A 15,778-nucleotide genomic window follows, 5' to 3' on the forward strand; every position below is an offset into this window, starting at 1 on the left:
GCTGTGCTGTGTCCAAGTCTCAACAAGCATTATGACGATAAGTATGGAGTTAAATACTGTCAAGATAAAATAATAATTAGCTGACACGTGCATATTCATAAAAGCAATTGCGGAATCTAATGCGCTGCCGAATCCATGGGTTGTGACAGGGCCCCCTCTCTAGGCGCAGCCCCTGAGGCACCACAGACCTGTGTCCGCTGGAAGTCCCAGATCAGCGATTTGTCCAAGATGTCCTTCGCTGGGATCCAAGTACGTTCTTCTGGGCCATACCCTTCCCAGTCCATGAGGTACTGGACCTTACCACGTGCCCGGCGAGGTGCCAGGAGGCGCTGCACAGGATAGACAAGGGAACCATCTACCAGGCAGGGAGGTGGGGTGACTGCGACCAGGGGAGAGGAAGTAACTGGCTTGAGCTGGGAAACATGGAATACTGGGTGGATCTTCAGTGATGCTGGTAGACGCAATCTATAGGACACCTCGTTGACAGGCTTTTCCACTACAACAGGTCCCATGTAGCGCGGTACCAGTTTCCGGTTCTCGATTTTAAGGGGAAGATCCCTTGATGCCAACCAGACCTCCTCTCCTGGCTCGAATGGCCTTACCTTTCGACGGAGCCGATCAGCCTGCCGGGAATGCTGTTTCTGGGCGCGCAGCAGAGAAGCCCTGGCTCATCTCCAGGTGCACTTGTAGTGTAGTGTTCAGCAGCAAGAACTCCTACGTCGATCTCCTGATTAGGGCTGGAATCCCTTTGGCATTCAAAGGGAGGTTATTATGGGCGATCTCTGCCCAAACCAATTGGGAGCTCCAGAAATTGGGGTTGGAAGAGGCAAGATGGCACAGGGTTGTCTCCAACTCCTGGTTCACTCTCTCAGTCTGGCCATTAGATCGGGGGTGGAAGCCAGACGAGAGGCTGGCCGTGGCTCCTACAAGAGAATATAATGCCTTCCAAAAACGGAAAGTGAACTGTGGTCTACGATCAGACACCATGTCTTGAGAAAAGCCATGGAGCCTGAACACATGTTGAACCATGAGTCTCATGGACCGATGGGAGCTTGGGGAGGGCAATGAAGTGGGAAGCCTTGGAAAATCAATCCACAACGACCAATATGGTGGTGTTTCCATTAGACAGGGGCAGACCAATGATGAAATCTACTGAGAGGTGGGACCAGGGGTGGTGGGGCACAGGCAGTGGACATAACAGACCCGCAGGACGCTGGCATGATGTCCTGTTCTGAGCGCAGGTGGGACAGGCAGATACAAATTCGTGGACATTCGGGGACATAGATGGTCGCCAAAATTGTCTCTTTATAAACTCTGGAGTCCGTTGAGTTCCTGGGATGTCCAGCCAGACGGTAAGAGTGACCCCATTCCAACACTTTGGAACACACCACAACAGGGACAAATGGCTGGTTGGGAGGTCCCCCATCCGGGCTTGGATCTGATTGTTGGGCGGCCCTCACCTCTGCTTCTATTCCCCAGATCACCGGAGCAGTGATACACGAGTGAGGAAGAATGGGCTCTGGATCGGCACTGTCCTCAGATCCGTCGAACTGCTGGGAGAGAGCGCAGCCTTTTGTATTCTTGCTGCTGGGATGATGTGAGGATGAAATTGAACCATGTGAAGAAGAGAGCCCACTGGGCTTGACGAGAGTTGAATCCTTAGCATCCTGAATATAGGAGAGGTTCTTGTGATCTGTCCAGGCCAAGAATGGATGCTCTGCCCCCCTCCAGCCAGCGTCGGCGTTTCTCCAGGGCCTCCTTGTCAGCCAGAAGCTCCCAGTTCCCAACATCGTAATTCCTCTCAGCCGGAGTCAAGCGACGGGAAAGAAAGGCACAAGGAAAGACGCCAGCTATCCGCAGACAAGTGCTGAGAGAGGACAGCTCCAATGCCTACATCGGATGCATCCATCTTGACAATGAATGGCTGAGGTGGGTCTGGGTGTTGCAGCAGCGGGGCAGAGGTGAAAATGTCGCTTTAGCTCTGAAAATATTTTGTCTGCACCGTCCGTCCAGTGGAATCCTGCCGAGATCTTCTTGTGAGTGCATTAATTGGAGCCACAACAGAGCTGAAATTCCGGATGAAGTGTCGATAGAAGTTCGCAAACCCCATGAAGCACCGTACCTGTTTGACTGTAGGCGGTTTGGGCTACTCTGCAACTGCCTGATCTTTAGTAGGTCCATTTGAACACTGGATGGGACATGTATATAGCCCAGAAACGACACCTGGTCTTTATGGAACTCATTGGCGTACAGGTCATTTTCAAGAAGGCGTCTGAGTACTCTCCGGACATGCTGGACGTGCTCCTGATGAGAGCGGGAGTAGATAAGGGTGTCATCTAAATACACAAACACAGACTGGTTCAACATGTCCCTGAGCACATTGTTAACCAAGGCCTGGAATACACTGGGGGCGCTGGCCAGACCAAAACGCATCACCAGGTATTCATAGTGGCCATTAGAGGTGCTGAAAGCCATTTTCCACTCATCCCCTTCTCTTACGCGAATCAGATTGTAAACATTGCGCAGATCAATTTTGGAAAATATTATGGCTCCCCGGAGGTGTTCAAACGCAGACGCCAGCAAGGGAAGAGGGTAGCGGTTCTTCACAGTGATGCTGTTCAGGGGCCGATATCGATGCAGCGATGGAGCTTGCCATCTTTCTTGCTCACAAAAAAAAGCCTGCTCCTGCTGGCAAGGTTGATGGACGGATAAACCCCATGTTCAATGCCTCCTTGATGTATTCCTCCATGGGCACCGTTTCAGGACGAGAGAGAGGAAAGAGCCGGCCCCGGGGAGGACTAGTGCCAGGTAGGAGGCCTATGGCACAGTCGTATGGTGGTGTGGGGCGGGTGGTGGCCTTTCTTTTACTGAAAACCTCAAGGAGATCCGCATATTCAGCTCAGAAAGGTCCACATCCTCAGCTGACACAGGAGGGGAGTCATAGGATGGAGCTTGAACTGGACCCAGACAGGTAGACAGGCATGCCGGTCCTCACTCTTGGAGTACCTTCAGAGACCAATCGATCTGTGGGTTAAGTCGGGATAACCGGGGAAACCAAGTACCAGTGGCAGTTCAGGTGAATTAACCATATAGAAAAATATTTCTGCATGATGGTCGCCTTCGAGCACCAGTTGGAGGGGTTGGGTGAAAAGGTAGATCTGGCCAGTTCCCAGAGGTCGACTGTCCAGCGCCTTGACATTGATCTTTTCTCTTAATTCCTGAGTTGGAACTCCCCATCTTTGAGCGAGAGGGATGTCCGTAAGATTCCCGGCTGCTCCAGAGTCAATAAACGTCTTAAATTCATGGGTCTGAGACCTCCACGACAAGGAAGCTGCAAGTATTACAGAATTAGGGGAAGCTGCCTGTGGAGAGAACCGACCCATCAGCATTACTCTCCCTGCTGATGGGTATTCTCTTTTACTGCACACTAGGAACATGCCGCCTGGAAGTGTCCTGGATCTCCACAATAGAGGCAGGAACCTGTTCTCCAGCGCCGCTCTCGTTCCTCCTGAGACAGGCGCATATACCCCACTTACATAGGCTCCTCTGTGGGCTGGGTGCTGGGTGGTGAGGGAGAGGGAGAGGGCAAGGAATGATGGTGATCGGATGAGGGACGGGGGGAGGGCAAGGAAAGACAGTCATCTGGCAGTGCGTAGGAAGTTTGAAACATTCTTTCACTGCGCCACTCAGTCACCCGGTCGTCAACTCGAGTAGCCAGATTAATCGTGTCATCCAGATTATCCTGCTTGTCCCAGACAGCGGCCTCATGCCGGACCCCTGTGTTCAGTCCACGCTGGAAGGCAGTGACGAGCAATCTCTCATTCTATCCTGTCTCTACTGCAAGGATACAGAACTTCACTGCATAGACTCTCACCATTCCTCTGCCTTAGCGCAGGTCGAAGAGTCGGTGGGCAGCCATCTCACCCCATACTGGAAGATCAAAAACCCTCCTTAACTCCACTACAAAATTTGGAACAACTGGGCAGCAGGGTATCCTTGTTCCATAAAGCGTTGAACAGGCTGAGTGAGGTCCGTCAAAAAGATTGACCATGTACGCCAATTTTTGCGCATCATCACCAAAATGACCAGGCTGGGCTTGGAAGGTCCCCTCACATTGAGTAATAAAATCTCTGCAACCATCGGGATCACCAGAATATCTGCCTGCTGGTGGAATACTCGGTTCCTGAACGGTCGTGGGAGTCGGCTCTGGTCCATGTGCAGGAACGGGAGCATTAGTAGCAGAGTTTGTCGGGGCAGCAGAAAAGGAGGACCCGCGAGATGCTGGGAGTGGGACTGAGACGGCCTGAGGCTGCTGAATTGAGCTGGCAAGAACGTTAATGCCTGTCAGCTGGAGTTTGTGGACTGCGGCCATGAGTGTGGAAATCGCAGACACCTGAGTCTGATTGTCTGCGGTGAGTTGTTGAACAGTTGCGGCTAGGGACGATACCTGCTCCTCCAAGTGAGACTGGGCTTGTCGGCACGAGGTTATCTGCCTCATTGCCTCCGTAACTTCACTGAAAACAGATTCCATTGCCTGTAGCTTGTCTCCTACCTGACCAATGAATTTCACGGCCAAGGTCAGCTGCTCTGTCTCTGCTGGGTCCATTTTTGTGTTGGTTCGAGACTTGCTGTCACCAGGTTCGGATACAGCCCAAGTGCGGAGTGAGAGACACTGAAGCAGGTCGAGAGCTCACAGACTTTATTGTGAACGGTGTTCAAGGCAAAATAAAACAACAAACACTAGGCCAAACAGGGCGGTTAAATAAAACTCTCAAATAGAAAATGAAGCCTACACTGTGGCTGAAAAAGCATCAAAACATTAAACGAATACCGCTAGTCTTCAAAGTCTGTTGACTCAACAGGCCAATTTCTCGGGGAAGGCCGAATGCAAACAGGTAGCGAAGCGTTACTGTGCTCTATCCAAGTCTCGGCAAGCACTACGATGACAAGTATGGAGTTAAATGATTAAATAATAATTAGCTGACACATGCATATTCACAAGCACAATTGCCATATTTACTGCGCTGCCGAATCTGTGGTTGTGACAAACAGCCTCTGCCCCACTCTTTGTCCCCCAGTGCACATCTCTGACGAGCGGCGGGCAGATTATGTCATGGTTGTACAAGATGTGGGTGAGATGGCATTTGGAATATTGTTTTCAGTTTTGATCACGCTGCTGCAGGAAAGGTGACATTTAAGGTGAAAGAGTTTTGAGGATTTTGTCTGGACTCGGGGTTGACTTCCAGAGGGAGGTTGAGCAGGCTGGGACTGTATTGACTGGAGTGCAGGAGAATGGGAGTGGGTCATCTTATGGTGGTGTACAAAATCATGAGGGGCAGGGGCAGGGTAAATGGGGACCTCTTCCCCAGTTTTGTGAGTCAAGAACCAGAGTATGTAGTTTTAAGCTGAGAAGGGATTTAATAGGAACCTGAGAGGCAACTTAAAGATTAGCTTTATTTGTCACATGTACATCGAAACATCAGAAGTACAGTGAAGTGCATCGGTGAAGAACATAGTCCAAGAGTTGTGCTGGGGGTGGGCCAAAGATGTCGCCACACTTCCAGCGCCAACGTAGCAAGCCCACAACTCACTAACCCTAATCCGTACGTCTTTGGAATGTGGGAGGAAACCAGGGCACCCGGAGGAAACACACACAGTCACAGGGAGAATGTACATGTACAGACAGTGGCGGGAATTGAACCTCAATCTGTGATGTAAAGCAATTGCGCTGGCCAGTTCGCTACTGTGACACCCCAGACAGTGGAGCCGTCAGGGCCAGAGGCTGAGGGAGGTGCATTAACAATATTTAATCAGCACCTAGACAGATACGTGGATAAGGATAGATTTGAGAGTAATGGCCAAACGCAGGCAAATAGGATTAGCTTGGATGGAAATCTTGGTGGACGTGGACCAGTTGAGCCGAAGGACCTGTTTCTATGCAGTTTGACTCTGTTGCCCCTGTTTGACCATCCCTCACTGCGTCCCCCTCTCTGCCATGCTGACCGTCCCACTCTGCCATGCTGACCGTCCCCTCTCTGCCATTCTGACCGTCCCACTCTCTGCCATTCTGACCGTCCCCTCTCTGCCATGCTGACCGTCCCCCTCTCTGCCATTCTGACCGTCCCCTCTCTGCCATTCTGACCGTCCCACTCTCTGCCATTCTGACCGTCCCCCCTCTGCCATGCTGACCGTCCCCCTCTCTGCCATGCTGACCGTCCCCCTCTCTGCCATTCTGACCGTTCCCTCTCTGCCATGCTGACCGTCCCACTCTGCCATGCTGACCGTCCCCCTCTCTGCCATGCCGACCGTCCCCTCTCTTCCATGCTGACCATCCCCCTCTCTGTCCACCAGGTAAACGAACTGCAGAACATCACGAGCGCCGAGGTGATTGTTCCCCGGGACCAGACGCCTGACAGCAACGACGAGGTCATCGTCAAGATCGTTGGACACTTCTTTGCCAGTCAGGTATTCTGTAGGCTGTGCTTTCCCTCTGCTAGAGGGGGTGGGTTGGGGTGTGTGTGTGTGTGGGCGTTTGCACTGTGATCAGTCTACGTTGTCCTACCTGTGTCTGAAGCCCCCGTCAGCTTCCCACACTGCAGTACAAGGCAACACCCCAGCCTGCGCACAGCAAACGTCCCAGCAGTGTGGTGAGAGTGAGTGACACCGTTTTCCACTGTCTGTGCCCGGGCATCGGCTTTACCCGGCCTCAACAACTGATCCTTGGCTCTGCCCCACACTGGGGTCTGTGCCCATGTCCCCAAAACAGAGGGGGCCTTGTAAAACCAGACTGCCTCCTCGTGTTCCAACCTAGGGGCTCGGAAACACCCCTGCTTTTCCTACCCCCTCGGCCTGTCGATGTGGTGGGTTGGTCCTGTCCACGTTTTGCTGCAGGCTGCCCCCACCCCCATCCAATCACAGCCCTCCCTCACCCCATCCAGTCACAGCCCTCCCTCACCCCATCCAGTCACAGCCCTCCCTCACCCCATCCAATCACAGCCCTCCCTCACCCCATCCAGTCACAGCCCTCCCTCACCCCATCCAGTCACAGCCCTCCCTCACCCCATCCAATCACAGCCCTCCCTCACCCCATCCAATCACAGCCCTCCCCCACCCCCATCCAATCACAGCCCTCCCTCACCCCATCCAGTCACAGCCCTCCCTCACCCCATCCAGTCACAGCCCTCCCTCACCCCATCCAATCACAGCCCTCCCTCACCCCATCCAGTCACAGCCCTCCCTCACCCCATCCAGTCACAGCCCTCCCTCACCCCATCCAATCACAGCCCTCCCTCACCCCATCCAGTCACAGCCCTCCCTCACCCTATCTAATCACAGCCCTCCCTCACCATGACAACTAGCATTAGCGCGACTTTCCACCTGCCTGCCGGTGACAGGACAACACGGACTGGACAACTCACCCTGCGGAGAGGTGCTGTCCCGGCATCTGGTGACAGCAGTGATAATGAGCTGCACTCGGCAGCCTCTGGGGGGAGTCTACCCGCTGGGAGCGTGGCGGCTCAGAAATGTGCCCTTTGACCCTCGGTCTCCATGCCAACCATCATCCCCGCCAGTACTGATTCAGTTTCCAGTCTGTCCCAGGGGAATTCAAGTGCCTGTCCGTCCCCGTCAGTGTGCCTGGCCCGCTCCTCAGAACGTCCAAACAATTTGCCCTGACTGCACCCCTAACAAGCACCCGCCAGATGTGCCCAACCCAGCTCTTCATGCATGAAGTAATAGATTAATCCTGTCTCAGGATTTTTTTCCTAGTATTTCCATACCACTGGCCTTTTCCCAGCGCTTGCTGTTTTCCAGTGATCTGGCCCTTCACCTGTGTGAGGGAAGCTCTAATCATCAGCATCAGGGCCCCAGTGAACTGTTCCCTTGCCCTTCCATTAACAGCCTGAGACCCGTCTCATCAGACCCTGGGAACCCTTTTAAGCCTCGTAGATGGAGATTAATGATGAGATCTATTTTGTTTATTTGTCACATCTACATTGAAACGCGCTGATTGTGTCAAATCGAATCAGTGGGGATAGCTCAGGGGCAGCCCGCAAGGGTAGCCAGGCTCCCAGCGCTGGCAAAGCCTGCCCACAACTCACTCACTCGTCCCCGTATGTGTGTAGAATGTGGCAGGAGACCAGGGCACCAGGAGGAAACCAGGGAGATGGTACAAACTCCTTACGGGCAGCGCTGGGAATGGAACCGCAGTCGGCGATCAGGAGCCCTGTAACAGTGTTGTGCTAATCACTATGCTGCCATGTCACTCATGTATGTTTTTTTTTAATAACGTTGAAAGAATTTCACCGTCCCTCTCTGAAACCTCCAAGTACAGTGTCTGTTTCACAGTAGATACAGATGAGAAGTATTCAGTTAAGACTCCGCTCCCATAGAACATAGAATAGTACAACACAGTACAGGCCCTTCAGCCAAAAAGTTGTGCCAATCCTTAAACCCTGCCTCCCATATAACCCCCCACCTTAAATTCCTCCATATACCTGTCTAGTAGTCTCTTAAATTTCACGAGTGTATCTGCCTCCACCACTGACTCAGGCAGTGCATTCCACGCACCAACCACACTCTGAGTAAAAAACCTTACTCTAATATCCCCCTTGAACTTCCCACTCCTTATCTTAAAGCCATGTCCTCTTGTATTGAGCAGTGGTGCCCTGGGGAAGAGGCTCTGGCTATCCACTCTATCTGTTCCTCTTATTATCTTGTACACCTCTATCATGTCTCCTTTCATCCTCCTTCTCTCCAAAGAGTAATCCCTGATCATAATGCATACTCTCTAAACCAGGCAGCATCCTGGTAAATCTCCTCTGTACCCTTTCCAATGTTTCCACATCCTTCCTATAGTGAGGCGACCAGAACTGGACACAGTACTCCAAGTGTGGCCTAACGGGAGTTTTATAGAGCTGCATCATTACCCCGTGTCTCTTAAACTCTATCCCTCGACTTTGACTTATCCATCCTGTGACTCCATGTACGTATTGTTCTTTTTGTCCCTAATGGGCCCCACTCTGCCTCTGATTATTCTTGTACAGAGAGGCAGCATGGGAACAGGCCCTTCGGTCCGCTGAGCTCCATTTAACTGACCTACGCCGGTCCCATCCTGGTCTCTCTCCCCACCCCACCCCCCACCATCTGTTCTGCCATTCACCTACACTTACAGCTTAATAAACTGCACGTCATAGCGACGGAATCAGAACACCCGGACAAAACCCACACAGTCACAGGAAGACCTTGCACGTTCCACACAGGCTGTGGCCTGGGTCAGGATTGAATCTGGCACGCTGGACTTGTGAGGTGGCAGCTCTAGTAGCCAGTGCAACCCTGCTGGGACTCTTCAAAACACTAAGGGATTTTCATCAATCTTGTCCCGACTCCTTTCGCCGGGATGTATTTTCAGATATCCTTTTCACCTAAACTCCTGAAGGGATCCTTTTTGTTTCCAGTTCTACATCTGCTACCCTTCCATATAAGACCATAAGACATAGGAGCAGTATTCAGCCCATCAAGTCTGTTCCGCCATTCCACCATGGCTGATCTATTATCCCTCTCAACCCCATTCTCAAACCAGGTGGGCAGACCTGTGGAGGCAAATGACTTCACTGTGTCCCAAGTGAAGCCCACAGGTTCGATTCCCAGACTGCCCCCTGGCAACCAGCCTACAGCCTCTGGCAGAGCCGTTGCCTCCCAATGACCCAGGTTCAATCCTGACCTTGGGTGCTGTCTGTGTGGAGTTTGCCCATTCTCCCAGTAACGAATCTGCGGGGCAAGAACAAGGAGGAGGTAGTACGATTAAATGTTTTTTACTGAGTCATGTTCGTAACGGTTTGCGCTGGGCATTACAGTGTGGGAGCTACGAACTGGGCCCCGAGACAAAAGCCTGTGCACAAAAGAGAGCGCCCCCCTGTGTGTAGGAGGCCCAGTCGATTCACCGTGCGACCAACCTGCCACGTGTGCACTCGGGCCATTCTCACAATCGATCCAATACCGTTCCTCCCTCCCCCTGTAGATGGGGACCGCAGAGGAAGGGAATCAGTGAGGTGAGCTGAGAAAAGTGACCACGTGTCTTTTCCCACGTGGTGAGTGCGCCTGTGCCGATCAGTCTGATGTAGCAGACTGCCAGCGGTGGTGTGGCTTTCCTCGTGGGTGCTCCAGTTTCTTCCCACGTTCTAAAGGTGTGCAGCTGGTAGATTACTGGGCTGCACCGTTCCCCCCCCCCCCCCAGTGTGTGGGTCAGTGGCAGAATCTGGGGGGTGGTGTGGGGAGAGTTGATGGAATATGAAAGAAAGTAAGTGGGAAGAGGGGCGGGGAAGAGACTCATGGGTTTGCTTTGACAGCCAGAAGACACATGAGTAAGTGTTCCACAGCACAGAGAAAGACCTCTCAGCCCACACCACACGTCTGTTCCAACCAAGATGCATCTTCAAGTTGATCCCATTTCCCAGCACTTGGCCCATGTCCCTTAAAACACTTGTCGTCCATATACCTGTCCATCTACTACTAAATTGTATCCTACATGCCTGCCTGAGCCACTTCCTCTGACAGCTGTTTCTATCTACCTACCACCCAGTGTGTAAAACAGTCGCCCCTTTCACCTCTAACCTTAAAACTATGTCCTCTAGTTTTCAATTCCCCAATCCTGGAACAAAGATTGCACACATTACCTGTGGTCCTCATGACTTTATATACTTGTATAAAATCATCCCTCAGTTACCTACACTCCAAGAAGTAAAGTCCCAGCCCTGTCTATAACCTCTTTCCCCTAACTCAACCCCTCAAGTTCTGGCAACTTCTTTGTAAATCATTTCCACACTCTTTCCAGTTTAATCGTGTCTTTTGCATAACAGGGCAACTAAAACTGAACACAATACCCAAATGTTATGTGGCCTCACCAACATCTTGTGTAGCGATCTCATCTTTTATATACTCTGTGGCCACTTCATTAGGTACACTTGTACACCTCGTTAATGCAAATGTCCAATCAGCCAAGCATGTGGCAGCAGCCCAGTGCATGAGAGGTTTATGGTCAAGAGGTTCAGTTGTTGTTCGGACTGGAGAACAAGTGTGAACTAAGTGACTTTGAGGAATGGCTGTTGGTACCAGACGGGGTAGGTTGAGTATCGCAGAAACTGCTGATCTCCTGGGATCTGCAGGCACAGCCATCTCTAGAGTTTACAGAGAATGAAGTGAAAAACATTAAACATCCAGTGAGCAGTAGTTTTGTGGGGCGAAAATGCCTTGTTTAATGAGAGACGTCAGAGGAGAATGGCCAGACTGGTTTAAGCTAACATGAAGGTAACGGTAACTCAAATAACCTGGTTACAATGGTGGTGTGCAAAAGAGGATCTCTGAATGCACAGCACATCAAACCTTCAAATTAAATGGGCTCCAGCCTTCTCCTTCCCACCCTCCCCCCACCTTCTTTATAGGGCCTCTGCCCCTTCCCTCTTCAGTCCTGACGAAGGGTTCTGGCCCAAAACATTGACTGGTCGTTTCCACGGATGCTGCCTGACCTGCTGAGTTCCTCCAGCGTGTTGTGAGTGTTGCTCTGACCCCAGCATCTGCAGAGTATTTTGTGTAAGTGATTTGTACTTATTGAGATACAGGGCAGAATAGGTCCTTCTGGCCCTTCAAGCCACCCGCAACCCCCCCCCCCCCAATTTAATCCTAGCCTAATCGTGGGACAATTTGTAATGACCAATTAACCTACCAACCAGTGCATCTTTGGACTGTGGGAGGAAACCAGAGCACCCGGAGGAAATCCACGCAGTCAAGGGGAGAACGTACAAATTCTTACAGGCAGCAGTAGGATCTCCTCCACTGTTATACCAGCTATCACTGCTGATTTCTAGTACTTGGGAACAACAATAAACTACTCAGCCCTTTTACATGTTTGACTGCTCACCGAGATCCTGGCTGATCTACCTTCACCATTCTCCAGTGTCCCTGAACGTACAAATGTCCATTAGCCTCTGCTTTGAAGGAGGCTGTGAAACTCAACCTTCATGGTCACTGGGAGAGCCTTTCAAAGATTCTCCTCCCTCTGTTTGGAGAGAGGGCTCTTACTCCCTGACCTGAACACCCCTTACTCCCTGACTGTGACCTCTTGTCCGCATTCTTATGAGGATGAAATTCCACTGGGGGAAGGGGAAAGCTCAGCAACTCGGGCAGCATCTGCAGTCAACATTTCATGTTAAAGACTTTCCCCACAGGTGCTGCCTGACCAGTCAAGGGTTAACACCTTTGACCCCAAAAGTGCCTGTCTCCTGTTAGTAGGAGATCCTAGGGTCTGAGGGCAGTCTCAGAATAGAGGGGTGTGCCATTAAACCTGAGATGAGGAATTTCTTCATCCTAAGGGTGGTGAAACACTCAATTTCGTTGCCCCAGAGAGTGGTGGAGGCAAGTCATTGGGTGCATTTAAGGCAGAGATTAATGAGAACTGAGTGGTAAGGGGATAAAGTATTACAAGGAGAATTAGATTGGGAGGATAAATCAGCCATGGTTGAGTTGTAGAACAGACTTGATGGTTTGAACGGCTGAATTCTGCTCCTATATGAGAACATGGGATGGGAGCAGAATTAGCCACTCAGCCCATTATTTTTTGCTCCACTATTCTATCATGGCTGTCTTATGATCCCTCTCAACCCCATTCTCCTGCCTTCTCCCCATAACTGTTGACATCCTTACTACCAATCCCTCTCTTTAAATATACCAAATGACTTGGCCTCCAGAACCATCTGGGCCAATGAATTCCATCGATTCACCATCGTCTGGCTAAATAAATGTCTCCTCTTCTGTGTTCTAAGGGAACATCCTTCTTTTCTGAGGCTGTACTCTCTGGTCCTAGCCTCCCTCACTATAGGAAACATACTCTCCATGTCCGCTCTATCTAGGCTTTTCAATATTTTGAAAAGTTTCAGTGAGATCCCTCAATCTTCCAAACTCCAGCATGTATAGGCCCAAAGTCATCAAAATGCTCCTTGTACATTCACAGTTTAATTCCTGGGATCATTCTCATGAACCTCCTCTGGATCCTGTCCGGTGCCAGCACAGTTCTTAGATTAAGAGGCCCAGAACTGCTCATAATACAAGTGCAGTCAGACCAATGCCTTACAAAGCCTCAGCTTTTCTCATTCCAACCTGGATTCATTTAGGAATCCTGACCTCTAAGGCAGCACACAAGGTGCTAGAGGAACTCAGCAAGTCAGGCAGCATCTACAAAAATGAACAACCAGTCAATGTCTTGGGCTGAGACCCTTCATCAGGACTGGAAAGGAAGAGGAAGCAGCCAGAATAGGAAGGTGGGGGAGGGGGGAGTATAAGCTGGAAGGGTGGGGGAGGATAATGAAGCAAGGTGCTAGGTGGTGGTAGTGGAAAAGGTAAAGGACTGGAGAAGAAGGAATCTGATAGAGGAGTGTGGACCACGGGAGAAAGGGAAGGTGGGGCACCGGGACAGGGGGTGATAGGCAAGTAAGAGGAAGAGATAAGGGAGGACAAAGTGAGGAATTGAAGAAGGGGGAAAGGGAAGAATTGGCAGACATTGGAGAAATCAATGTTCATGCCATCAGGTTGGAGGCTACCCAGGTAGATTATGAAGTGTTGATCCTCTAACCTGAGAGTGGCCTTGTAATGACAGTAGAGGAGGCCATGGACTGACATATGGGAATGGGGATTGGAATTAAAATGGTTGGCTACTGGGAAGTCCTGCTTTTTGTGGATGGAACAAAGTGCTTGACAGAGCCCTCTCCCAATCCATGTGGGGTCTCACCTACGTCGAGGAGGCCACACTCAGAGCTCTGGATACAGCGGATGAGCCGAACAGATTTGCAGGTCAAATGTCACCATCAGCTGCCCATTCACATCTTCCCCACCTCCACTCAGTCCCAAACAATCTTTCCAGGTAAGACAACACTTCACCTGCGAATCTGTTGGGGTCGTCTATGTATCTGGTACGCCGGATGTAGATTGACGGACCGCTTTGTCCAGCAGCTTCACTCCATCCACAAGGGGAGAGTTTACTGGTGGCCAGCTGTTTTAATTCCAACCCCCATTCCCATTGTGACAGGGCCTCCTCTACTTCTACCATGAGGCCACCCTCGTGTCGGAGGAGCAACACCTTCGTTTCCATCTGCTTAGCCTCCAAACTGAGGGCGTGAACATCCATCATCTCCAACTTCCAGTAAGTTTCCCCTCCCTCTTCAATTCCAACTCTGACTTCACCCCCTTATCTCTTTAGCTGCCTATCGCTTCTCCTGGTGCCCCTCCTCCTTCCCTTTCTCCCATGATCCACGCTCCTCAGATTCCTGCTTTTTCCACCCATCACATCCCAGCTTGTTCCTTCATTCCCCCTTCCCCACCCACTTGTCTTTACCCATCACCTTCTAGCTGGCACTTATTCTCAAAATAATCTGCAGATGCTGTGATCAAAGCAACACTTTCAGTACACTGGATGAACTGAGCAGGTCGGGCAGCATCAGTTAGAAACGATGAGTTGACGTTTCAGGCTGGAACCCTTCGTCAGGACTGAAGAATGAAAGATGGGGAAGGATTTGAAGAATGCTGAGTTCTGAAGAGACCTGCTGAGTTCATGAAGTCGCACTTATTCTCATTCCTTTCCCATCCCGACTTTGACTTTTTTTCCCCATTTCTATATGTTTTATATTCCGAGTCCCTTCGGCATCCTGTGAGTTCCCGGCATTGCAGAGTATCGTGTGTTGGTATAAAATCTAAGAATGAGCGTGTAAATGTTGACTGAGTTGTGTGTGGTCTTCAAGATGCTGCCTGACCAGCCCAGAGTTGCCAACATGTGCTGGTTGCCAGCAGCAGGACGGGGCTTGCTCTTCCGTGCCTGACGGGTTGTGTCTTGTGTCTTTTGCCCTCCCTCTCCACCCCCACTTGTCCGGCCCAGACAGCGCAGCGCAAGATCCGGGAGATCGTGCAGCAAGTGAAGCAGAAGGCACAGGCGGGCGGCCCCGGCCCCCAGCGCGCCAAGTGAAGGGGAGAGGCGCCAGCCGGTCACGTTGAGGAACAGCAGACGAATGTAGTCCTTCCGACACACAACACACACTCTCACACTCACGGACACACACAATACATACACAGATACACGAACACGCATACATGGACACACAATGCACACACCACACACACACACACACACACACACACTCACGTACACACAGAGACACGCGGACGCACCAGACCGACAGGCCGGGAACGAACCAAAGAAACGACACCACAGCAGACACGAAGGAGGTCTCTGCCAGCGATCGAAGGCTGTGGCCCCAGGGGTTGCCGGAGGGAGGGAGACTGCCGGCAGTGCTCCTGCAGTCTGTGTGAAACCCTTGCATTCCCCTCCCCTCCTCACTGGGTCACCCCACCCCGACTGTAGATGGCTCAGGAACCAGAGCAGGCTGCTGAGCTGCAGTAGTGTGAATAGGTTTTTTTATATAATAAAGTTGAAACTAGTTCTGGTTTAACACTGCTTTGTAGATAACACGTGCATTTTTTTTAAAAAAGAGATATTCATTTTGTCTGTTTTTTCCGAGAGATTAAATCATATCTTTTTGAGGCAGAAGTGGTGGCGTGTGCGTGGTCCGTTCTTTGGGAGGTGGGGGGAGGGCTTGCTGGTGGGTCAGGGGTTTACAAACATGTTGACGAAAATAATATACGGTTACTTTTGTCAGTTCCTTGGAGGGCCCACCCGTTCTCGGAAATCTACTCTACTCCTACTCCAGGGCACCCAAACACGAACGTATTCCCGGAAGGT

At 51.2% G+C, this 15,778-nt stretch overlaps 1 protein-coding gene across 1 annotated transcript in view; it reads left to right on the top strand.

Annotated features, from left to right (window-relative positions):
- Positions 1-15,493, top strand: part of LOC140198719 (insulin-like growth factor 2 mRNA-binding protein 2) — a 198,764-nt gene extending 183,271 nt beyond the window's left edge. Inside the window, exons 13-14 of the mRNA XM_072259735.1 lie at positions 6,352-6,465; positions 14,918-15,493. Of these exons, the coding sequence (XP_072115836.1) occupies positions 6,352-6,465; positions 14,918-15,004 (201 nt within the window). The 3' untranslated portion in view covers positions 15,005-15,493. The remainder of the gene's footprint in view (positions 1-6,351; positions 6,466-14,917) is intronic.
- Positions 15,494-15,778: the final 285 nt, after the last annotated feature.

The sequence above is a fragment of the Mobula birostris genome, chromosome 6 (genome assembly GCF_030028105.1).
Source record: "Mobula birostris isolate sMobBir1 chromosome 6, sMobBir1.hap1, whole genome shotgun sequence".
In the NCBI taxonomy this organism is placed as follows: Eukaryota; Metazoa; Chordata; class Chondrichthyes; order Myliobatiformes; family Myliobatidae; genus Mobula; species Mobula birostris.